We start from the raw sequence: 26,315 nt of genomic DNA on the forward strand, positions 1-26,315 counted from the left end.
TATACTCTACTCTCTTTTTCCAGCCTGAAAGAACGGCTGTCAGAATCACCCATGGTGGTCTTAACTGAGGTCAATGCTTCCATGACTATTTCTTGTGTCACTCATTGGGCTGAATTTTTGAAAGGAAGGCATTGTAGGTTGGATCTTGCAAGGCCATTCTGTACACGGATGATCTCCTTGCAGTGAGTGATGGGAGAAATGATAATTCCTTGTAATGAGAGATGGTAGGTTTCAGGGGTGCTGGAACAATTTTTATTGTGGGGGTGCTGAGAGCCATTGAACTGGACTGTAAAGCTTGTATATAATGGAAACCACTTCAATCCAGGGCATGCTGCAGCACCCCGAGCACTCCTACTTCCAGCACCTATGATAGGTTTTGAGGTTGAGTGGAGTCATTCCAGATTTACAAAATTATATAAAGTCAAGTGAAAAATGTTACAGAACAGTTCTGAGGGGCATGACTTTTTTGCCTCCGTAGTAAAGGAGAAACAAGCTTTTTTCCCCTTCTTCATAGTTGCAGCACAGGTTTGTAAAAATGTCTTGTGGCAAATGCTGTCTGGAATGAACTGTGGTGTCCTCCAGCAAAGCTGAAGTCTTCTTCCTTCCCTTTTTGCCTGTCATAGATCATCTGCAGACCATGGGGAGATAGAAGGAGGCACTCTGACACCAGCAGTAGGCAGACAGTGGTGGTTGAGCTTTATTCACTTTTCTATTTCTAGACTTCCTTGTTGGGTGAAGTTTCCAGAAAGTAATGTGGAGTCTGAATTTTCCAGGGTGAATTTTGGTTGTAGCTTCTTCCTAATGAAGGCAGGGAGGCTTCTTATTGTATCCTGCTTGGAGCTAGCATGATCATCTGCCTGGATGAGTTATTAGTAAATATTTTACACTGCATCTTTGGGCTCAGCTCTCGCACTAGAGCCAGTTGAAAATGTTCCTTCTAAACTGTTTTTCAGTAGAAAATTGTGTTTTCAACTAAACAAAAGTTTTCACAGAAAGTGTCTGCTTTCTGTAGGAACCTTCAGATTTTTATCAAGAATCTGAAACTTTCAGATTTTCAACAAAAAGTCAAAATTTTCTGTGGAAATTTTTTTTAAATGAGCTTTATCTTGCACTTATTTTTAGGATGCTACCGGGTTATCATGCATACATAAGGATTTAGACCCAGATCCTGCAATGAGCTCCACAGAGGCAAATGTCTGTGCCCACATGGAGTCCCCACTGACTTCAATGGGGGTCCACCCATGCTGAGCTCATTGTGGGACTGGGATTGTAGATGCTTAATTTTAGGCATCCAAATGCGTAAATTTAGCCTGTGACTCACCCAAAGTGACCCCGTGAATGAGTGGAAGATCTAAGAATAGAGACCATGATCTCTAATTTCCATTTCCCTGTTCTAGACAACATTTTGTACATTAGCCTATCAGATAGCTTGACTCACTGTCAACTTCTTGTTTTCCGTTCAGCTTTTAGTAACAGTTACACGCCTGATTAGATCAGGTGCAACAAGGTTTTAGAAAAGAGATTTACATTTTTTTAAATTCTTGTAAATTTTTACCGGGGTGTAAGCATTATTAGATGTGGGAAGGGGAGATAAGGATTTGCTATCAGTTATATTTTCTTTAACTAAAAAGGCAAAAAATAAAATGTTGATGAGATTTGTTTTATCTTTCCAATCTGATCATTATGTAAAGTTATATTTTCATTTTATCACTTTATATGGGCAACACTAGACTTGGCAGAAAATACACTCCTGTCCATATGAAGAAAGAAAATGCCAATTATTAAAATCTCTGGAAGTACTTCAGCCTTTGGAGTGCTTCCTTCAGGGCCGGATCCAGGCACCAACTTTCCAAGCAGGTGCTTGGGGCGGCATTGAGAATGGGGTGACAGACGCAGCTCTTCCCGCCGCCGCAGCCTTTGGGCAGCAGCTCTGCAGCTCTTCCCGCTGCTGCTATTGCGGTGGCGGCAATTCGGTGGCGACTGCTCAGTGTGGCAATATTGGTAGAGCCGCCCCTGGCTTCCTGACTGCAATGTACCAAGATTAAAAAACAAAACGAAAACAAAAAACACCTCATGCAGTTTTACACTGAATACCACTGCATCTGCAAACAAAAATCAAATCCTATAAATGTGAGGACCCCACCACCACCAGTGCTGACTTCTGACCCCAGGGTGAATTCTGTCAGAAGCACAGGGGTAGTTTGACTTCTATATTTGGAGAGGCAGCTCCAGTCAGGCTAACGGGGCTGCATACATTGGGGGAGTGAGGGGGACACAAATTCTGTGTTTGCCCATAGGGGCACCATTTCAGATGGGGGCAGGGGGCACGCAATTTTAAAGTGATTCCAGGAGGTACTTAGACAAATGAAAACTCTAGTGTTTTTGCAGATAATAACTTCAAAATATCTGACTGGAGCATTGTATCTAATTCCTATATCAAGAAAGAAAATTAAATAACTATTAGACCCACTCAGCTCTAATACTAACATGTTCTGACATCTTGTGGCAAGTCACTTATGGAACACTGTTTAGGTTTAAAATTGTAATATATATTCTTACTCAAATATGCTTATTAGAGTCAGAAGGGACCATCGTGATCATCTAGTCTGATCTCCTGCACGTTGCAGGCACTCCTGTAATAGACCCCTAACCTCTCGCTAAGTTACTGAAGACCCCAAATCATGGTTTAGAGACTTCAAGTTACAGAGAATTCACCATTTACACTAGTTTAAACCTGCAAGTGACCCCATGCCCCATGCTGCAGAAGGTGAAAACCCCCAGGGTCTCTGCCAATCTGACCCAGGGGAAAATTCCTTCCTGACCTCAAGTATGATGATCATGTGGGCCTAAGCATGTGGGCTAGACCCACCAGGCAGACACTTGGGAAAGAATTCTCTGTAGTAATTCAGAGCCCTCCCCATCTAGTGTCCCATCTCCAGCCGATGGACCACACACCATTGTAGGCAGTCTTGTCTTACTACCCCTCCGTAAACTTATCAAGTCTGGAAGTCAGTTATGTTTTTTGCCCCCTCAGGAAGCTGCTTCAGAACTTCACTCTTCTGATGGTTAGAAATCTTTCACCTAATTTCAAGCCTAAACTTGTTGATGATCAATTTATATGTATTTGTTCTGTGGTCCACATTGATGCTTAACTTAAATAACTATTTTCCTTCCCTGGTATTTATCCCTCTGATGTATTTATTCAGAGTAATCATATCTCCCCTCACCCTTCTATTGCTTAGATTAAACAAGTAAAGCTCTTTGAGTCTCTTCTCATAAGGTAGGTTTTCCATTCCTCAGATCATCCTAGTAGCTCTTCTCTGCAACTATTCCTGTTTGAATTCATCTTTCTTAAACATGGGAGACCAGAATTGCAAACAATACTTCAGATGAGATCTCACCAGTGCCTTGTATAATGCTACCAACACTTCCCTGTCTCTACTGGAAATATTTTGCCTGATACATCCTAGGACTGCATTAGCCTTTTTCATGGCCACTCTGCATCACATTGATGGCTCATAGTCATTCTGTGATCAACCAATACAACCAGCTCTTTCTCCTCCACTGGTCACTTCCAATCGATAAATCCCTAGTTTATAGCAAAAATTCTTGTTAGTCCCTAAATGCATGACCTGGCACTTTACACTATTAAATATCATCCCATTTCTATTACTCCAGTTTACAAGATCATCCAGATCTTCTTGTATGATATTCTGGTACTCCTCGGTATTGGCAATACTTCCCAACTTTGTGTCATCTGCAAGTGTTATTAGCATCCCCATTTTTTGTGCCACAGTCAGTAATAAAAATGTTAAATAAAGTTGGTCCCAAGACGGATCCCTGAGGAACTCCACGAGTAACCTCCCTCTAGCCTGAGGGTTCACCTTTCAGGATGACCCACTGCAATTTTCCCTTTAACCAGTTCCTATTCCACTTTTTAAATTCTCATATTAATCCTCATTTTCTCCAAATTAACTAATAATTTCTCGTATGGAAATGTATCAAGTCCTTACTGACGTCCAGGTAGATTAGACCTACTGCATTTCCTTTGTCTAAAAAATCAGTTATCCTCTCAAAGAAAGATATTAACAACTTTGTTAACACCTCTTGAATACAACACTTGAAAAAATTTGTAGAAAAATCTACAATTACTCTCTACCATTTAGGCTACTTACTGTTTACAATTCACCAAGCTTGGAACTGATCATTTAACTTCAGGAATCGACCTATTAAGATAAGCCCTTTCTTATCTTAATCATTTGTTAATCACTCTGTTTATAAACAAAATTCTGACTTTCTGCCTCAGGGTGCCATCTGGGAGCAGAAAATCTCCTGTCTTCTCTGCAGAACTCCTTACATTGCAGGCTCAGGCTGCCTGCCTGAGGCTTGGGGGAAAACGCCCTCCCATGCCCCCCCCCCCCAACTCTGCCCATGGAAGCACTTATTATTACTATGGATGGACACACACAGTACCATAAAGTGTGCATGTCACTTCACTGAAAAACTTCAAAGGACTATTTTATGTTACTTTTTACAAAGGAGGGAAATCATCCAAATGTGAATTACCAAAATCCTTAAAAAAATGTATTAAAGCTAATGTTAAAAAAAGTATGTAATACATAGGGCGAGGAAAGAGAGTCTGTACATCTGGGTATAGTGCTTAGATTATCCACAAGGTAGTACTACTGAAAAGGGATCTGGCAAACTTAGATGCCAGCACTATAGAAGGATACTGATCAATATGGGAAGGGATCCAAGTCAGGGCATACACAGGAGAGAGGGCTTTGTTGTAACAGAACATTTGGAAGAGTTTACTTTTCAAAGTCAGCGAATTTCCAGGGTGAGACACCATTTCTCTTCCTTTCCATCTAGTCTGCTGTAGCGCCCCCGCCGCAGGCTATTTATGCTCCCACCTTTACCCTACATCCCTCCCAGCCAGTCATTCCCCGCCGGGCCATCAGCTTCCTCTTTCTGTGTGGTTTTCTGTGTGATGTCAACTGCAGAGCATGGTTTCGGAAACCCTTTGCGAGCAAGCCCACGTCATCAAACGGCAGAGGGGGTGGACTGGAAATTGCCCAGCTCCAGGCAGGCTCACCAGCCCCCCTCCTCTCCAGCCAAAGGCCGCCTGAAGCCCGGTAACACCGGGCCACACGAGAGGAGGCCCAGCCCGTCGAGTCCAGGCTCGTTGCAGGGGAGCGGAGTCTGCGTGGAGCGTTCCCCGCCCCTGGGCTGAGCGCTGGCAGCTGCCGGATGTGTCGGAGGCGCTGGGAGCCGAGCTGGTTCCTTGGAGTCCCCGCCGCGTTGGGTGGGAGCTGGAGGCGCGGGTGATAACGGGAACTAGCTACTGCGTGGCTGGGGGCGGCCTTTGTTCCTGCCGTTTCTGCGCAGCGCCGCGCCGGCTCCTTCTCCCCCATGTGTACGTATGTGGCTTCCCAGTAACATCTGACCGGCAGCTAACGCTAGAGGAGGAGCTCGCGGCAGCCGCAGGTGAGCTAACCCCGCACGCCGCGCCGGCAAGCCTTCCACCCTCACCAGCTTTTTGGTGCCCTCGTCTAGCTTTTCTGGGGGACAGCGGGATTATGTATCAGAGCCCTGCTAGGTCCCTGTGTTCGGCCCTGTCCACTCTCTGCTGTGCCCCTTGCACCACCACCACCTCCTCCTCCTCGTCGTCCCTGCTGCTGCTCCGATCTCCTGTTCCGGTGAAGAGAGCGCTTTCCCCGCCTGCCCTCCTGGGCTCTTCCTCCTCTGCCGCGCCTCGCTGTGGTTGCTGTCACCAAGGGGCCTCGGCCGGCCAGTGCTCTGCAGCGGTAGGTCCCGGTGTTGCGAGTTCCCGAGCAGGTGAGTGTTTGGAATGTTCGGGGTCTGAAGCTTCCGTGGATGGAATGTTTCAGAGTAGCAGCCGTGTTAGTCTGTATTCGCAAAAAGAAAAGGAGGACTTGTGGCACCTTAGAGACTAACCAATTTATTTGAGCATGAGCTTTCGTGAGCTGCAGCTCACTTCATCGGATGCATACTGTGGAATTAGAACGTTCTAATCCCGGCCAACGTAGGCTGGTTTTAAAGGAATACGGAGTGGATTTAAACAAAAACCTAATCTTTCTCTGAAAGATTAAAAAAAAAAAGTGTGTTTTTTAAATCAAAAAGAAAAGGAATATTTGTGGCACCTTAGAGACTAACCAATTTATGTGAGCATAAGCTTTCCTGAGCTCCAGCTCACTTCATCGTATGCATACTGTGGAAAATACAGAAGATGTTTATATACATACAAACCATAAAAAAATGGGTGTTTACCACTACAAAAGGTTTTCTCTCCCCCTACCCCACTCTCTTGCTGGTAATAGCTTATCTAAAGCAATCGCTCTCCTTACAAAGTGTATGATAATCAAGGTGGGCCATTTCCAGCACAAATCCAGGGTTTAACAAGAATGTCTGAGGTTCGCTTCAGGTTGGGGGGCTGTCGACTGTCCGCTATTCCTGCCTACATGCCTCCAGCTTTCACCCTGACCACACCACACGATCCATTGTCTACAGCCAAGCTCTGCGATACACCCGCATTTACTCCAACCCCTCAGACAGAGACAAACACCTACAAGATCTCTATCAAGCATTCTTACAACTACAGTACGCACCTGTGGAAGTGAAGAAACAGATTGATAGAGCCAGAAGAGTTCCCAGAAGTCACCTACTACAGGACAGGCCTAACAAAGAAAATAACAGAACGCCACTAGCCGTCACCTTCAGCCCCCAACTAAAACCCCTCCAACGCATTATCAAGGATCTACAACCTATCCTGAAGGATGACCCAACACTCTCACAAATCTTGGGAGACAGGCCAGTCCTTGCCTACAGACAGCCCCCCAACCTGAAGCAAATACTCACCAGCAACCACATACCACACAGCAGAACCACTAACCCAGGAACCTATCCTTGCAACAAAGCCCGTTGCCAACTGTGTCCACATACCTATTCAGGGGACACCATCATAGGGCCTAATCACATCAGCCACACTATCAGAGGCTCGTTCACCTGCACATCCACCAATGTGATATGTGCCAGCAATGCCTCTCTGCCATGTACATTGGTCAAACGGGACAGTCTCTACGTAAAAGAATAAATGGACACAAATCAGACGTCAAGAATTATAACATTCATAAACCAGTCGGAGAACACTTCAATCTCTCTCGTCACGCGATTACAGACATGAAAGTTGCGATATTACAACAGAAAAACTTCAAAACCAGACTCCAGCGAGACTGTAGAATTGGAACTCATTTGCAAATTGGATACAATTAACTGGCATAATGACTTAGCCACTCCCAGTCTCTAATTGTATCCAATTTGCAAATGAGTTCCAATTCTACAGTCTCTCGCTGGAGTCTGGTTTTGTACTGGAAATGGCGCACCTTGATTATACACATTGTAAGGAGAGTGATCACTTTAGATAAGCTATTACCAGCAGGAGAGTGGGGTAGGGGGAGAGAAAACCTTTTGTAGTGGTAAACACCCATTTTTTCATGGTTTGTATGTATATAAACATCTTCTGTATTTTCCACAGTATGCATACGATGAAGTGAGCTGTAGCTCACGAAAGCTTATGCTCAAATAAATTGGTTAGTCTCTAAAGTGCCACAAGTACTCCTTTTCTTTTTGAGAATGCAGACTAACACGGCTGTTACTCTGAAACCTTTTAAATCAAATTTACTTTTCATACTGATAGTTGATTTTTTTATTTTCCACAATTTTGCCCGGTTGATTAAAATAATTTTTTCTTAGTTTTTTAGCTAATTTCCCTTTATGGCTGTCCATGTTCGAGCCAGGTGCTAATATGATTTTTAGTTGAAAACACTGTAGCAGAATTTATAAATCTTCCAAACTGCTATGTTTAAAAAAGGAATTTTTAAAAGATCCACAGAGACTTATGTTTCTTGGTCTCGCTAGAATCATACTTCTTGCAACTTTAAATTTCCGGCCAGTGCTGCTCTTTAACATCTGAGTCACACTTATAAAACTCAAGATATTTAGAGTTAAAAACTTCTTGGTACATCCTCACCCACTTCATGCCTGGGTATTGTGTCACAATATGGTTAAAAACATAAATGATCTGTTCTCAAACTTGATAATTCTTGTACACAAGCGGTGAAAGAGAAGATCAGACTGAATGCCCTACGTCTGAATTTGCTCACTTGAATGAATATACATATAAGACTTTGATCTAGCTTTTTTGCAGTTAGCATCCTGTAAAAAGCAAAAACAAAACATGTTTCTACATGCAATGTTAGGCTTTGTTTAGACTAATAACTGTGCTGGTGTAATTAAAGTTACTCCAGTGGAAACTCCTAGTATAGTTGTGCTGCAGAGGTATAAAGTTTAATCAGGAAACAAATTATAGGAATGATATTCGGACTGTAAATCAGAGGTTCTCAACCTGTTTACCACTGTGGGCCGCATCCATACTATATATGCACACACATACACAACCTCTACAAAAAACATACAAGGTTTAGTATTTATTATATGACAACAATACAACTCAAATCAATATAGTACCTTTCATTTAAACACTGGCAAATGTCTACAAAGAGCATTTTAAACTAGCAAAATAAGTCAAAACATTCACTATTCAAATTAATTTACTGTGAGGGTGGCATGGTATGGCATGATGTATTGTCACCCTCACTTCTATGCGGATAGCATGGCTGGGCTAAGCGCCCGGAGAGCGTGGCTGCGTAGCCTTCCTGCAAAGATGGGGAGCACTGCCCCCCATGCCCATGACAGTCCCCAGACTCCCCCCATCCCCAGCTAAGGAATACCCCCTATCACCCAACCCTCCTGGGACTGTCCCCCCAGCATCCAGCCCCCCAACACTGGGCTGGCACACATGCCTGCCCTGCAAAGACACAGTGCCCTGTCCAGGGCAGAACGGTTCCACCAGGAACTGCCACCTCCAGCATCCAGGCCCCCAACATAGCAACTATCCCCATGCCCCCAAAGATTTGCCCCCCAGCACTCAACCCTCCCCCCCCATCCATGGACTGCCCCCAGCCACTAGTCCCCAACTAGAGTCTGTCGCACATGCACCGGTTGCACCCTCTTCCCATGCCTCTGTGCCTCCATCCCCATGCTCATTGGTCGTCTATCTTGGCTGCATATAGCTCAGCCATGTAGCTCACTCTGCCCACCTGCTGCTGAGGTCCTAGTGCTGGGGAGTCTACTCCAGCTGGGGTCACTGAACCTACAATTCTGTGGGATTAAGGGGTGCTGAGCCCCCCCAGCCTCCAGCCGATGCTTCTGGGCCCAATCCTGCCAGGGGCTGATGCTGCGCCACCCCATTTTGGCGCCCACGGCAGGTGTCCCTCCCCTAGTTCCAGCCCTCAGGAGGTCATATGGGCTGCAGTTGTGTGCTGCTTGGGCTGCGGGTTGAGAATCATTGCTGTCAATACTTAAATTCATCAGTTTTTATAGTATGCTTGTTAGGGGGCTTATTCCTTCACCCACTTACTTCCCTGGTCCTTCTCGCATGAACAGTGAGCAACAATACCCGAAGTCCAAAGGTGCAAACAATTCGATGTTTATTGGGGTGAACTTCCAGCAAGCATGATTCCAGTTTCCTTCCTTAGTGTCCCCCTTCCTAGCTCTGACACCACAGAGTCTTACACCCGTGTCCCTGTTCCCTTTCCTGCCCTTAGCCAAACATGATTCCAATTTCCTTACCCCCATTCTCTGTTCCCATTTCCCCCTTTAGCAAAACATGATTCCAATTTCCCCACCCCCATTCCCTGTTCCCATTTTCCCCACACACACCCATCCCCTCCCACCCATGCCTCCTCACTTCCTCATTGACTGCAGACTATATAGTAAAACCTGAGTTCTGCTTAGCTATACCTTAACCAATCATTTTCCTGAAATTTAACTAACCAATCCTAACATATTGTAACGTGATTATGTAACCAATTATATCCCACCACCTTGATTAGTTTACACCCAGCAAAATTAATTATACAGCAGACAGAAACAATCACAGAACCAGACAGAGATTATACAGACAAACAATAGCAAAGTGGGAACTATAATGACAAAACAATACAGAAGTGAGGATTTCACATCCCAGCTGTTGATAAGTGAGTTCTTGCCAGACAGGATGCTATCAAACTAAGTTTCCTTTTACATTTTCTAGGCACTTCCCTTTCTTTGGAGGTGATAGGCACTATCAGGACAGGATTGTATTCCTAACAGCCAAATAGTCACATTGAAATAAGGTGCTAGTTTGGCATGTGAGGATGTGACCGTTTACTTCCCAGTTTATGGCTGCCTCTGTTGCTTAGCCAAAGGCCTTAGCCTAAGAACAGGGCCTCAGACTGTCACAGTAAGAGAAGGACCTTACACTGGCAGACAGTGATTTTGATTCTTTCTTTTATACCTCTAACTAGCCAAGTGATAAGAATACACCTAAATTCTTCTAGTACAGGCCTTTACCGACAAGCCTGAATATCTGTATCCTAACAATGCTGACTATTTCGCTTTGGAGACTGATCCAACTCCTGATTAAGTCTGTGTCTTTCCACTGACTTCACTGGCAGTTGTATCAGTCTCACTTGTGCCCCAGTCATACAACCGGTTCTACCCAAGTGGACCAGTGCACCTGAATGGAACCCCATTAGTGGAGTAAACTGAAGGATTGAGTCTTAATCTTTGCTAATGGTGGCACTTGGCATATATTACTACTTTTGCTGAGCCCTGAAGATGTTCTATAAATCTATGGACAATAACACATTAAAAACCTAAATATCCTGATTTTTTCCCCCCTGTTAAATTAATAATATTTTGAATTATCTTGGATTGGGGGCACAGGGTTGAGTTCTGCCAAAATAGACACGTCAAGTCTTGATCCTCACTAGGATATGGCCATTCAAGAGGGTCAGCACTAGAAGCTGATAGGTTGGATAAAAATCAATGTGTTTTTTTAATGAAAAAAATATATTTTTATTTTAAATTAAATACAAGCTTATTTTTAAAAAATAAACCTATTTAAAATTAAATTTGAAATTGACAGATTATGCTAAGGCCTCAACTACTTATAATCTATTAATAATTTAAATACAAAAAATATTAAGCAGTATATATTTGAGAGTATATAAGAGAGCTTTAAACTAGGAATTTGGGGGAGATGTCCAGGTAATCTCCGCGCCAGATTTTAGCATTGAGAGGAAAGAAAACAAAGTAAGAAAGGATACAGCCATGGGTAGGAGGAAGGGCAGTGTAGATACCAGTCTAATAGGTTATACTGGCTGTAGAATGACCATGCCTAATAGGGTACAGAATGTGAGTGAGGCCAAACAGCAAAAATTAGGATGTTTGTACACCCATGCGAGGAGCCTAGGTAACAAAATGGAGGAACTAGAGCTACTGGTGCAGGAAGTGAAACCAGATGCTATAGGGATAACAGAAACATGGTGAAATAGTAGACGTGACTGGACTACAGGTATTGAAGGGTATGTGCTGTTTAGGAAAGACAGAAATAAAGGCAAAGGTGGTGGAGTAGCACTGTATATCAATGAGGAGGTAGAATGTAAAGAAATAAGAAGCGATGGAATGGATAAGACAGCGTCTGGGTAAAAATTACATTGGGGAAGAAAACTATTAGAGCCTCCCCTGGGATAGTGCTTGGGGTGTGCTATAGACCGCTGGGATCTAATCTGGATATGGATAGAGCCCTTTTTAATGTTTTTAATAAAGTAAATACTAATGGAAACTGTGTGATCATGGGAGACTTTAACTTCCCAGATATAGACTGGAGGACGAGTGCTAGTAATAATAATAGGGCTCAGATTTTCCTAGATGCAATAGCTGATGGATTCCTTCATCAAGTAGTTGCTGAACTGACTAGAGGGGATGCCATTTTAGATTTGGTTTTGGTGAGTAGTGAGGACCTCATAGAAGAAATGGTTGTAGGGGATAGTCTTGGCTCAAGTGATCATGAGCTAATTCAGTTCAAACTGAACGGAAGGATTAACAAAAATAAATCTGCAACTAGGGTTTTTGATTTCAAAAGGGCTAACTTTCAAAAATTAAGGAAATTAGTTAGGGAAGTGGATTGGACTGAAGAATTTATAGATCTAAAGGTAGAGGAGGCCTGGGATTATTTTAAATCAAAGCTGCAGAAGCTATCGGAAGCCTGCATCCCAAGAAAGGGGAAAAAATTCATAGGCAGGAGTTGTAGACCAAGCTGGATGAGCAAGCATCTCGGAGAGGTGATTAAGAAAAAGCAGAAAGCATACAGGTAGTGAAAGAAGGGAGGGATCAGCAAGGAAAGCTACTTTATTGAGGTCAGAACATGTAGGGATAAAGTGAGATAGGCTAAAAGTCAAGTAGAGTTGGACCTTGCAAAGGGAATTAAAACCAATAGTAAAAGGTTCTATAGCCATATAAATAAGAAGAAAACAAAGAAGAAGTGGGACCGCTAAACACTGAGGATGGAGTGGAGGTCAAGGATAATCTAGGCATGGCCCAATATCTAAACAAATACTTTGCCTCAGTCTTTAATAAGACTAAAGAGGATCTTAGGGATAATGGTAGCATGACAAATGGGAAGGAGGATATGGAGGTAGACATGACCATATTTGAGGTGGAAGCGAAACTCAAACAGCTTAATGGGACTAAATGGGGGGCGGGGGCCCAGATAATCTTCATCCAAGAATATTAAAGGAATTGGCACATGAAATTGCAAGCCCATTAGCAAGAATTTTTAATGAATCTGTGAACTCACGGGTTGTACTGTATGATTGGAGAATTGCTAACATAATTCCTATTTTTAAGAAAGGGAAAAAAAGTGATCCGGGTAATTATAGGTCTGTTAGTTTGACATCTGTAGTATGCAAGGTCGAGGAAAAAATTTTGAAGGAGAAAGTAGTTAAGGACATTGAAGTCGATGGTAAATGGGACAAAATTCAACATGGTTTTACAGAAGGTAGATCGTGCCAAACGAACCTGATCTCCTTCTTTGAGAAAGTAACAGATTTTTTAGACAAAGGAAACGCAGTGGATCTAGATTTTAGTAAGGCATTTGATACCGTGCCACATGGGGAATTATTAGTTAAATTGGATAAGATGGGGATCAATAGGAAAATTGAAAGGTGGATAAGGAACTGGTTAAAGAGGAGACTACAACGGGTCGTACTGAAAGGTGAACTGTCAGGCTGGCGGGAGGTTACCAGTGGAGTTCCTCAAGGATTGGTTTTGGGACCAATGATGGTGATAGATATGTAAAATTATGGCTCTGGCTCTCAAATTTGAGACCAAGGATTATTTACCATTTTTTTCCAAAATTCACAGGACAGTCCCATTAAATGCTTTAACAATTAATCAGAATGTCTCTTTTTCTTTTCGGCTCTGCTGTATTATCTCTGTCTGGGCTTCCCCCAAGGAACTCTTCAAACTATCAGGTTTCAGAGTAACAGCCGTGTTAGTCTGTCTTCGCAAAAAGAAAAGGAGTACTTGTGGCACCTTAGAGACTAACCAATTTATTTGAGCATAAGCTTTTGTGAGCTACATGCATCCGATGAAGTGAGCTGTAGCTCACGCTCAAATAAATTGGTCAGTCTCTAAGGTGCCACAAGTACTCCTTTTCTTTTTTCAAACTATCAGGCAGTTCAAAGGCAAAAACATTACATTGCAATTTAAAAGACTTTCTTGAAAGACATGATCAAAGTACAGCAAGAACTATGTTGAGACCTAAAATGCTGAATAAACATCAAGCAAAATATTTTGATATTGCCTCTAGAAAAAATGACTTGGAACTTAAAGATGTTGCGGTATCATTCTGCATACAATGTGTTTGTGGGGTTAGATTTGTTCACTGGTAAGATTTTAATTTATTATCCTAGACAAAATCTGTATACATTCTAGATCTCTTACTAGACACATGAACAGTATCTAATCTCAGCTACTTTTTAGGTTTGAACACAAAAATAATCTCTTTTGCCCTCTTAAATCTATTCACCTCTTTTGAATAAGTTTTCTCAAACTCTCCAAAAAATACTCACTTTGGGTCAAGACAAAACCTGAAAAACTTTCAGCCTAAGGTGACTTCTAAAAAGGTATGAATATATGTTCTGAGGTTATAATGAAAGTTCATTCACTGTAATCTCTATTGAAGTCATTTTTATGCCACTTTTTTCAGAGTAGCAGCCATGTTAGTCTGTATCTGCAAAAAGAAAAGGAGGACTTGTGGCACCTTAGAGACTCACAAATGTATTTGAGCATAAACTTTCGTGAGCTACAGCTCCCTTCATCAGATGCAACTCACGAAAGCTTATCCTCAAATAAATTTGTTAGTCTCTGAGGTGCCACAAGTACTCCTTTTCTTTTTATGCCACTGTTATAATAAAGAATACTTTCTAACATGATGAATGTTCAAGTTGCTCATCTTTTGGTACTAAAGCTGTCCACAAAGCCCGTATATTGACTAACAAGCATAAGAAAAAATTTCATTCAAGAATCTTTTTCTTGACTCCAGTGTATTGGTCACTGTAATAGCTTATTTAGCTTAGCTCTTTACTATAAAAGTTCACTGTAACCACTTAACCAAAAATATTTTCCACACTAGTCTTGATTGTTTGAAGCAATTCTGCCAGTGACCACTAGATGTCCCTACTTGACTAGTTTGTTCAATAAAGAATGGTCATGTGATGTTAGAGCTTATATTTATGTACCTTTCACTATTTAACTTTGTTTCCTGTATTGGCACTGGTGATTCCTAGCGGCTTAGCAGGTGCGTACGCAAGATAACTATTCTCTTTGTTTACTGTTTTGGAATTCTGTTGGAGTATTGCAAAACCTGTGCTCAACTTAAATGCTGAGCTCTTGGCAGTGCTTAATTTGTAATGAAAGAGGGGCCGGGACTCAAGCAATTTTCTTACTTTCATAACTGACACGCGAAGCCCATCGGGTCGGGGCTACAAACTGCCAGCCTAGAGGTGCTGGGTCTGAGTCCTAGCAAGCCCCATCACCAATTAAGCACTGTTCTTGGGTAATACTGGAAGTATTTAGAACCTTCCACATATGTACAAACTAGGAAATGTTTTATATAGTTAATCAGGTATCTGACAGCTGTAAGACAGCATCTCCATGTATTTCTGTGAGAAAGGACAGCATGTATAGATAACCAGTTATTTTTGAATATATTTAAACTTGATGTTAATTTTAACAGCTGTATGGGGCTTTAAGTCCTACCAGAAGCTTTAAGTACCCAACCTGCTATATTCCTTCTAAACTACTACTAAATATCAGAATTTTAAAAATATGTTGTGTAATCTTATTTATCTCAATGCTAAACAAAAAATGAGAGAGCCAGTTCTGCAAAGAATCTGTTGGGGGAGAGGCATCCGCTTCCTCCAGTGTAGAAGGTCAGACCACTTTCTTTTTTTATAATTAAAGTATAGATCTGCTGCTTGATCAGGAGAAGCAATGGCTGAAATCCTTTATAGAAAAGTATTTCACTATCCAGATAATAATACTATAAGTAGAGGAAAGGCACAGTTGGGAAAGAATAGATTTAAAAAACAACAACAACAAAAACCCAAACACCTAGACAACAGGAATGTATTTAAATAGGCAAGACATGATTTAAAATTTACACTGGAATGCTAAAGCAGAAAGTTATTGAAATAGTCAGCTTTTTGGATCATGGACTGTATTGTACTATATTTGTACAGTGCTTAGTACAGTGGGACCTACTGTAGTAGAGAATAATAGTAGCACCAGAATCATTGGTGGTCATTCTAGAGAAAGTACAGAGGAAAGGTACGGTAAAAAAAAAGTGGAAAATGGTAAACATCATATCTACTCTTAGAGAACAAAAAGGGGAAGTTGTATTGAGGAATGATCCAGGCAGTGGTGCAAGTAGGACAGTATGGTACAGTATGCCGTACCATTAAGATATTTATTGCCGGTACGCCGGAAAGACACAGGAGCAGAACATGGGGCCTCCGGGCAGCCCCACACCAGCAGCTCCTTTGGCACGGCTGTACTGCCCCAGCCCCCAACCCTGTCTTCTGTGGGGCTGTACAGACCTCAGACAGGAGACGCAGCTGTATGGAAGGACTGGGGGTGGTACAGCCGCACCAGAGGAGCTGCTAGTGTGCGGCCACCCGGTGGCCCCACATTCTGCTCCTTTCGCTGCTGCGGTTCTGGAGAGCGCTGCAGTTCCGAAGTCTGTATCCGGCACAGTGGGAGGACAGAGATTCCCCCCAGCCCAGGTAACGTGGGATGGGGAGAACACAGGGGCCCTGGGCAGGGGGCAGGGAGGAGTCACGTGGGGGAGTTATGAGCCCCCCCTTTAGCTGGTGCCCCCCATTTATGTCCCTCCCATGCGTTGCCTATGCACCACTGGATCCAGGAAACTGCAGACCAGTAAGCTTAATACAGTTTCTGCTCTGCAAAGGTACTGGGTGGGAGGGGATGGAAGGGGTAGGAGATTGTACCATGTTTCTCTCTGTTTCCATATCAAATACGATCAGTTTATAAGCTAAAAGGTGGGGAAGTGGGAGTTTTTAGTTGTCAGCCCTGCAGACTAATCTTGGGCTTTCAGAACCAAGATGATTTCTTTCCTTCTTGCACATCATCGAGGAGTAAAAGGCTCTGCAGATACAATTATGCTGTTAGTGACCTCTTGCAATTCCATAGCAAGCCCATTAAAGCCATGGGTATAACTATCTGAAATGACCAAAACCATTCTGTTGGTGTGAAAGAGAACAGAACCTTCTTAGCTGTTTTGACTCTGCAAGGCTAATATGAGTAGAAAGTTAACACTTTTTTGTCATGAAAGACAGCAGGTGTGATTATACAAGAAGCAGATCTCATGGGTAAGAAGGTGCACTTTTATGTACTCTTGAGAGTAGAAGCACAATTTTAGTACTTTTTCTAGCAAGTAATGAAGCGGTCCCTTTGTAAGATCTGACATGAAAAAGGGTAGTCAGAGAGGTGAATGGCAACTAGGGCTCTAGTCAAGCAAGTCATCATGACACTCTGGTTTTATAACAAGCTGAACAGAAAGTGGGTGAACATCTCTAGCCATTTTGTTTGGTTCCACATGGCCCTGGGAGTCAACCTAAAGATATTGGATTAGATTAAACTAAAATATTCATTAGGATTTAAAGGAACATGGTCATCTTGGGAAATTAGTCTTTTTTTAAAAAGTAACATTTAAGATTACCGTAGACCTTAGTTCCTCTTGTGCCGCTGTCACATTGGGGAGTCCAGCTCCTCCGTTGATTATGGTAACTCGCTACTAGCGGTACTTCTTCCTAGGTGATGCCAGCACGTTCAGTATCCTCTGTGACGGTCTTCTGCCCATTCTTCCTGGGCCTTCCTCGCTTTCTTTCCTCCCTGGGTAAGTTCAGATGGGGGATAATATGTGACTTTTCCCCGCAAGTTGATCAGTTTGCCTAGACACCAGATGCTGTCAGATGTCCAGTGTAATTGTTCCCTCGTTGTGTTCCTGGGCACTCTTTTAAACATACTTATTGTGGTTTTACAATGGCAGTGGGACTCCGGCATGCGGGTGGGTTCTGACACGACTTCACACACCTTTGTTTGGGTCCTGTCACTACGGGGAGGTGCTGGGAGTACTGCCTCCCCAGTCAGAGCACCTGGCATGCTGTTCAGAATGCCTGCTATCCTGACCTCTTGGCAGCAGGCTCCAGTCTCTGCTTTCTGTCCCTGCACTGGGCAGAGCTGGGCCCAGAAAGCTACCTCCAAAGGAGCACCAAAGATGGGGAGGGTCTTCCATGGGCCATGTGGAAGAAGAATGGGTGGAGGGAGTGCTGTGGCTAGCCATGGGACATGTGGGCAGAAGAGGACTGCAGGGCAAAAGGGGGGCACAGATTTTGCAGGGTACAGGTGAAAAGGCTGCCTGCAGGGATCGCGTTACTAGGGATTGTGGAGTACGGTAGGGTGGGAATCATTGGCACTAGACGGCTGTTGGGGGCCTATGGTGGGGTAGTGAGAAGTGCTATGGGAGCAGAAGTAAAATGATCGCAATCAGAAGCGGTGTGGGGGTAACTGGGCAGACAGACTTTGAGGGGAAAAGAACCAAAGGTGGGGAGGGGTGGGAGAGGGAGAGAGAGTCAATGAGAGCACCTAGCTGCCCAGCATTTCAGAGCAAGTTAGGGTCTAACCTCCTACTCTGATCGCTGAAGGCTTTAGCCTGGGTAAATAAGTAACCCTACTCCTCATTCTCGAGGCAGGAAGCCCACGGATTGAGTGGATCCATAACAGGCATAGGGCAGAGTGCATAATAAGCACCCTCTTGGTCAAAGGTACAGTGCTATGTATGAAATAAGCTCTGACTGAAATTTATCTGCTGGGCTTATTCCCTAGAACTCAGTTAATGGATTTCCGCCATGACCTCAGACTGTAATGGGGGAAAAATTCTAACTCTACACCCCTGAATAACACTCTTCCCTTTTCTCCCTCAGCCAAAATGAACAATGTAGCTGTCTAACCTGCAACTATCCCTCTGTTAATAAGCAAAACAGGGGGCCAACATCTGACAGGATTCCCACCTCCTGCTGCTTAGGTTCTGTCACTGCAGAGAAGCAGCACTGGCTGGGGAGTCAAGAGATCGGAGTTCTGTTCCTAACTGTGCCACTGACCTGCTGTGCAACCTTGGATGAGTCTCTTCCCCACCAACCCTCGGTCTGTCTTGTTTGTTTAGACAGCAAGCCCTTTAGGTCAGGGATGGGCTGCTTCTACAGTGCCCCGCACAACAGGCCTCAGTCTTGGCTGGGGTCTTCGGGGCTATTGTGATATAAAGTAACCTCGCCTGATAAAGTTCTGAAGCCAGAAATGTAAATTCTGTTGCTGATACGGTGCTTGGAAGGGGCAGGGGAAGATGAACTGTTTAATGAGCAGAAAGTACAGGGCCTATAAAGCAAGGTCCATCTCTCTGATCTATGTCTGAGGCTAGAATGGGTGAATTGGCATTCTTTTGTGTGGTTTTGGAGGAGGGAATATCCATCTGCATATTCACCCTCTTCAAGGTGGGTTTAGCTCTAGTAGGAAATTCTTGAAAATAATTTACAGTACATGACGTGGTAGTATACTAATAGTAGAGTCCTTTTAAAATAACCAATGTAGAGTTGGTTGTAAAAGACTGGAATACAAATTTCTTGTGGCCTCCAAATAGCATCAGTTCTGGTGCTCCAAAAATGAAGTACCTTTCGAACATGCACATTGTGCATGTAAATCCTGAGTACCCACAAGGTTTGGCCCCTGAAACTTTCCTCTTCGTTGCTGTAGAGCAAGATGCTGCTACTGGCTGCATCGTTAAAATAAAAGGACACCATATAAATAGCTAGGTGAAAAGTATTTGACTTATCTGACTTTAAAATCTACTAAGAATTTTTTTTCTCTAATGGAAGATATGTAGGTGGTGAGGGGCTTGTCAGATGCATTCTTAATTCTGGAGAAGCTGAACTTTTCAGAGGTATATCTCAAAAGAATATGTATGAGACAGGAGTCCTAAAACAATAGCTGTCCTGAAGCTGTGCAATTCAGATCTCAGAGTATATGAGGAACTATGAATTTATCTGCTTCTCCAGTGCAGCTTAACTTCCACAGCCATAATTGCAGAGAGAGGTTATGTAACGTATGCTCATGGACTCCCCTCCTCAGAGGGAAGAGCAGAGACTCCTTATTTAGAGGCTTCCACTGGTTTTGTTGTCGAAGTTTCCAGGAAGGGAGCAACAGTTCCTTAAATGGAATAAGTAGGATAGGTGGAAAGCAAAACTCAGTAGCTCTGTACAACGTAGGAGAAACATGATGGAAAATATTTATAAGAATTTTCATAGGGAACCCTGAAACATAGTAGGCTTGGTGGTTCTTTAGCCCATATCTAGGATGAAGGTTGGATATGCAGCTCATACTCAGGCTCTTCAAGCTTCTGAAGTTTTCAGTCCCTTCCCTGCAACCACTTTATTTTTGCTCAAGTTTAAAATGTACCTTCTCCCCTGAGGTTTGTGTTGCAAAGTGAACAATGCTGTCTGTACAGTGCATTGGTGTGGTGACAGGGAGCTGGCTGGAACATTCAGAGTGATGCTCTAAATCTGGTAGAGCAGTGACTTGAGTCTGGGGTTCCCACGTACCAGGCCAATACCCCAGCCACCAGGCTATAGAGTGGGAGAGAGTGTCATCAGAAGTGACTGGTACCCCCAAAACATCTACCTAAAACAAAGGCGCTGGTTTCGCTCCAAAACCAACCATTTTGGCACAATTCAGTTTTTGCAAAACAGTTCAAAAGGCTTTGGGTTTTTTTCTATCACGGAATGAAAATACACTTCTAAACCTCAAGTTGCAGTGTCTTCTTCCAGCCAGCTCTAATGATGACACAAGTTAGTTGGGAAATTTATGAATGTCTTCCACCTCCCGAGGGAATCCCAGAATTTAAATAACTTCTGATGTAGCAGTTGCCATGTTAGCATAACTTTTCTCCTGAACATTACTAGGGCAAATGTTACATTTTTTCACACCCTGGGCAATCCCACTGATGTATGAGGTACAAGACAAGGCAGAACTTTGCTTTCACAAAGTTAGCAGCACCTTTCATAGCTACTGGTCCTTGCTGCATCTTCTGACAAAAGCATTTCACTTCTAAGAAATTTCCTATACTTCATTCTATTGCCTCTATTTTCTTGAATTGTCTGAGGTGGAAGGCTACAGTATGGAGAATACTCTTAGCAGTTTGCACAGCTATGATAGAGTTGTGTGTTCACACACCCAACTTTTCTGTGGCTGGTTTACGATGGAGATCAACACAGTGAGTCAACCCTATTTGTCAGATTTTTACACTGTGCCCGCACAATGTGAATAAAATCCTCTAGACAAAGCTACATAAGGAAATGGATGGAAAAATTGAAGATCATTTAATTTGGTCCTATTTGGTTCAAAAGCTGAAAAGAATTGTCATGACAAAACATTTTTGGAGAATCATGCTAATAGGGGGAGGGAGGATCTTGAAGCCAGTTTCTGCTGGTCTCTTGGTTTCTGTCCAAGAATAAATAGTCCCAGGAACCAGCAGACCTGTTCGTTACATACCTCGCAACCTGGCAAGACCCAGATATGGGCCACTATGTGACAAAGATCTACAATGAGGGACAAAAAATATGATTTATGCAGGAAACTTAAAATGCTGTGGGATTCCTTGTTTATGAATGCATTTATTTGTAACTTAAATCTAACTATTAGCCGTAGTATTCATTGTGGAGTTTTTAAAAATTATAGTGCCTAGTCAGTTCCCCTTAAGATGCTATGAAGATGTAAAAAAACATAACTTTGAGAGAACCCTAGCTGTCTTTTTTGATTATGTGCTGCAGCCCTTTGAAACATGCCTATACAGTGAGGGGCAAATGTCAGAAGTTTCTGGACTTTTTGCAGTACTACCATCGATTCACTAGCCTACTCTGATTTGGGAGGTGAAAGATCGACCCTGTATTTGAAAATAGGGAGGGGGAGTTAATCATACCTGATGCTGAACTGTCGCTTCCTTCTTTCCAGCGTGTTCCATGGGAAACAGTACGAGCAGGCTATATAGCGCTCTTGCTAAGACGTTGAATAGCAGTGCTGCCTCCCAGCATCGGGAATACTTGGAACAGTCAGACTCTGAGCAGGTGGATCCCATAGATCCTAAAGATCTGCTTCAGGAATGCCAGGCAGTTCTTCAAAAACGCCCTCCCCGACTCCAGAGAGACTTTGTGCACCTGAGGGCAGATTCTACCAGCACCCATCGTCCCATTAGGGTCATGCAGTGGAACATTCTTGCGCAAGGTATGAACCTCATATAAATCTCCAACTTGAGGCAGTCCCCTTGGAGCTAGATGCTGTTAAAAATTAATTGTATATATTTTTTTAATGTAGATATAGTGTGTTTGCACAGAGTACAAATATATGGAATTGGGAGGGTTAGGGTAGGGGCAAGTGTAATTCGGAAGAAATAGCAAAAATAGAAAACTTCTGGGTCTGAATTCACGTGACCTTCCCTGCACAACAGTCACACAAATATTTCCTTTTCTTGTACTTATAAAACTGAAGCTACTTCTCCTGTCTCCCCATCTTTATGTGAATACAAGGCATCTCCTATTACATTGAGACGAACCCCAGTATTGGATCCTTAGTGACCTCCAAAAAGTAGACTTGCCCTCTATAATTCTTCTTCTGAAGTTGACTTAACACATTCAGATCATCCTGTGGCAATGTATTCACAAAAAAAACTAGTTAAACTTGGTTCAGAGTTCCAGGAATTCTTTCATTTATCTTGATTATTGCTACTTGGAAAAGCACATTTGAAGTGGAATAATTGACAGGAATAATTATGTTTATAGTGGTATTTTCCACATTGTGCACTCAGTGCCGAGGGTTAAACTGGGCACATCGGCCTCATCTCTCCTTCTCTCTGCACAGGTTTTTTTTTAAACTTTTGAAAAGACTATATTGAGATTAAGTATATTGTCAAATAGCTCTCCTATCTGGAGTCCTTTCTGCCTTGTAACACCTTCCAGATGATAGAGTAAACGCAATAGCATGGAAGAGACTTAACAAGAAACACTACAAGGTGACGTAGCAGCCACATGTACTAATCTAGTTTAAAGCAACTTGTAATTTTTTGGGGTGCCCTGTGTGACACACTTCTTTACAAGGGCCTCGGTGTGTAGAGGTTGTTTATATTTTTCTTACCAGGCACTTCTGAAAATCACACCCCTTTAAGGCATCTCAGATTGGGCATCCAAAATCAGTAGTCACTCCTGAAAATTGTGGCCACAAGTACTTGTAACTGGGTATTTTGGAGCCGCAGCTCCAATCCAGTCTGGTATCCATGGCCTCAGTGTATGCCACAACTTTTGCACACATGTATCCTACAAAGCAAGGTAATAAATTCTCCTGGCAAAATGAAGACAATAGGTCCTATAAATCACACTTAATTTTAACTTAACCCTTAAATCCATTTGGGTTAGGTCCAGATTTTGAGTAGAAATCTGCATACTACTTACCCGTAGCTGGCAGTATGTTTACAAGGGAGTCCCTTATTTTCACAGGCCCATGCAAGTCTAAGTTAGGGAGAGGCTGGTTTGCTCTGGCAATTAATAGGTACTGATAGATTTTTCATTCCAGCTCTTGGAGAAGGCAAGGACAACTTCATTCAGTGCCCCATGGAAGCTCTCAAGTGGGAAGAAAGGAAGTGCCTCATTCTGGAGGAAATCCTTGCATACCAACCAGACATTTTGTGCTTGCAAGAAGTGGATCATTATTTTGATACCTTTCAGCCTCTCCTTAGTCGGCTAGGCTACCAGTGTACTTTCTTCCCTAAGCCGTGGTCCCCCTGTTTAGATGTGGAACATAACAATGGACCAGATGGCTGTGCCTTGTTTTTTCTCAAGGACCGCTTTACATTGACCAACAGTGTTAATATCCGTCTGACTGCAATGAAGCTAAAAACCAACCAAGTGGCCATAGCCCAGACGCTGAGATGCAGTGAAACTGGGAAGCTGTTCTGCATTGCAGTCACTCATCTGAAAGCCCGTACCGGTTGGGAGAGATTTCGATCAGCACAAGGCTGCGATCTTCTACAGAACCTAAAAAATATTACCCAAGGAGCAGAGATCCCTCTAATAATTTGTGGAGACTTCAATGCAGAGCCCACCGAAGAAGTTTACAAGGAATTCTCTAATTCCAGTCTCAACCTGAATAGTGCTTACAAGCTGCTGAGTGTAGATGGGCAATCAGAGCCTCCTTACACTACATGGAAGATCCGGCCCTCTGGAGAGTGCAGGCACACACTGGATTATATCTGGTATTCCCAGCATGCCTTAAATGTAAACTCTGCTCTTGGCCTGCTGACTGAAGAACAAATTGGACCCAACAGGCTGCCATCCTTCAATTACCCTTCAGACCACCTGTCTTTGGTGTGTGACTTCAGCTTTAATCAAGACCCTGACAGGCTTTTATAACTTGTTTATACTCCATATGGTATTGCAGTGTCTTAACTTGCCATTTTTAAGGAAACTTTTGATGAGGTTGGATTTACTTAAGGATGGGGGTATATGGATGACTTAATATATTTTCAGGCATGTACTTGGAAGTAACTTTGATATTCAAACCTTATAATTTGAAGCCTCCAAAGGAGGGGAAAGGAGTTGACTGCCAGTTTTTGAGTTGCGATGGTTTTGTTCAATGTGTGCTCTGCCACATCTTACTTTGAAAGTTGGAGGGGAAACTCCGTTCTTTCTCCTTTCATTAACTCCTTTGTCTAAGGACTGGATCAATCCTGAAATGAATGTTCAGCCTTAAGTTTTCAAGCTAAGAATTCAGTGAATATGTAAACAAACAAAATTAGCATGCTGTCAGGGCAAGTTTTAATGTTTCCCATTGGTGCGCACACAAGGGTAAGAAGCTTGACTATATAAGTGTTTTTATTTATTTTTATATTGATGTGTAAGCAATGCAATTGACCAAGTTGTGTGAAGTCTAAATGTAGGAAACTTAATACATTTCAGACACCACAAGCAGATCTAGGAAGGCCCTAGTAATTCTGAAATGATTTTGAGATGGGAGAATTAATCTGTGTTTAAGAACTGATAGGAGCTTCCATAGAGCATGTAATGTGATGCAAAGCCTACTCCAGTAGAAGTGCCTAAGAGAGGAGACTTGACCAGAGTGGATGATGTAGCAGCCCCTTCAGTTCTGCAGAAAATGTGCCTGCATCAATGCATATATGGCCTATAGAGACACAAAGCTGGAACTACTATCTTCCCTGCACTTCCTTTCAAAGGACACACTTAATCCAGGAATATTTTGCCTGTCAGTTTAGTGCCACACATTGCTGAATGGTTTAAATTTAGAGTCTTATTTAGTCTTGTCATAGTTCTACTAACTGTTTGGATAAAGGTCTGATCTTCATGTTCATGTCATCCCCCTGCCTTTTTTTGTGTATGTAGCATTGTATTTTGAAGACTTAACACTGACTTTTTAGAAAATGATAAACTTAATGTACTGAGGGGGACTGATGGCTCTGCCTCTGCCATTATAAAACACAGGACAAAAAGGGTTGGCAGCAGTCCTGAGTTGCTCTTTTCTGTGGGTAACTGGAACTCTAGCAATGCATTTGAACTATGGGAGGGAGAAAAATATTAGTATAAGCAGCTCTTGCCAGCCTTGGGGAGTGCTTTTCTTCACCAAGAAGGCCCTGTAGCTATGGGTTGTGAATACAGCAGAGATGTTTTTTGTTAAAGTAGGGGTGGGAAGGGGGGGAACGGTGGCTGGAGTGGGGAAGCCACGGGGCTGACTTTCGGGGGGATTGGGGGGAAAAGGAACCACACATAGGGCAATTTCAAGCTAAAGCAGTATTTCAGTTCAAGTAACATTACTGGCCCATTATGAATTGTAAGTGTTCCAGATACATTAATAAATGGTCTTTTAAAAATAATTATCAACGCAATGTCTTCTTGCTAAAGTGTCCAAGTATCACAACTTTCTATTAGACATATTTTTCAGAAATTGTCTGTGGTGGTGACATTTCCAGTCCTCATGTTAGTGTTACCACCACCACAAAACTATAGACTTCATTTGGTGAGGCAGGGACAAAAAGGCATCCAGAACCCACAAAGAAAACTCATGAGAAATTGGCATTTGTTTTTGCTGGCGAACTGCCTTCTCTGGTAGTACAGCCAAATGCATCTAAAACTTACAATAGGCTATGGCTGTATCCTTCTTTTAGCGACCCTAATTGACGTACCGAATTCCACATTAGCAAGCCAGTGGAGCTGGAGCAAACTACTGTCTTTTTCCCCCCCTCCCAGATGACAGCAGGTATTTGCATTCTATCAATTTGAAAAAGCAAATGTGGCTACTTGCTCATGAGGTGAGCATTTTCACTTAGCGATGCTAAGTGAAATAGGGGCCCTCTGCTGCAGATACGTGCCCACTGGCTAGCTCCCTCCATTCCAAACAGGAATGGTTGGAGTGGGAGAGTAAACACTCCAATCTGATACTGAGTTGTCCACTGCTTTGTCTTACATTCCTACCCCACTACCTGCTTGCTCTGTGTTACCAGAATCGCAGAAGCTCATTCTGCCCTGCCTTTCTCTGATTCTTCTCTGAAAAGTCTTTAAAGTTCTACTCTTCTGCTAGTGTCTTGAGCCACAATTTTGTGTGTCCTTAATCCCAGTGCAAAACATGCCTGGGTGTCAACAGAATTGTGTAGATCACAGACGTAGTATGACCCTTCACTTTCACTGTGGAGACTTACTCATGAATCACGGGTCGTTTAA

At 42.9% G+C, this 26,315-nt stretch overlaps 1 protein-coding gene across 4 annotated transcripts; it reads left to right on the forward strand.

Moving 5' to 3' along the window:
* Positions 1 to 4,629: 4,629 nt before the first annotated feature.
* Positions 4,630 to 25,276, forward strand: NOCT (nocturnin). 4 transcript variants are annotated; one of them, XM_084626683.1, is made up of 4 exons: positions 14,744 to 14,767; positions 17,305 to 17,386; positions 21,550 to 21,819; positions 23,161 to 25,276. In XM_084626683.1, the coding sequence occupies exons 2-4, from the start codon at positions 17,308 to 17,310 to the stop codon at positions 23,994 to 23,996; spliced, it is 1,185 nt and encodes a 394-aa protein (XP_084482809.1). In that variant the 5' UTR covers positions 14,744 to 14,767; positions 17,305 to 17,307; the 3' UTR covers positions 23,997 to 25,276. The 4 variants fall into 4 exon arrangements, with proteins under 4 accessions (XP_084482807.1, XP_084482810.1, XP_084482809.1 ...); XM_084626681.1 differs by lacking the exons at positions 14,744 to 14,767; positions 17,305 to 17,386 and adding an exon at positions 4,630 to 5,838; XM_084626684.1 differs by lacking the exons at positions 14,744 to 14,767; positions 17,305 to 17,386 and adding an exon at positions 4,630 to 5,487.
* The last annotated feature ends 1,039 nt before the right edge of the window (positions 25,277 to 26,315 follow it).

The sequence above is a fragment of the Lepidochelys olivacea genome (genome assembly GCF_965140295.1).
Source record: "Lepidochelys olivacea isolate rLepOli2 genome assembly, chromosome: 4".
NCBI lineage: Eukaryota > Metazoa > Chordata > Testudines > Cheloniidae > Lepidochelys > Lepidochelys olivacea.

What these genes read in the sequence shown, in the direction of transcription:
- NOCT (XM_084626681.1), top strand. Translation starts at nt 5,580, where the DNA reads ATGTATCAGAGCCCTGCTAGGTCCCTGTGTTCGGCCCTGTCCACTCTC. An exon ending in TGTTGCGAGTTCCCGAGCAG is followed by an intron (nt 5,839 to 21,549) that starts GTGAGTGTTTGG and finishes CCTTCTTTCCAG; the next exon opens with CGTGTTCCATGGGAAACAGT. An exon ending in GTGGAACATTCTTGCGCAAG is followed by an intron (nt 21,820 to 23,160) that starts GTATGAACCTCA and finishes TTTTCATTCCAG; the next exon opens with CTCTTGGAGAAGGCAAGGAC.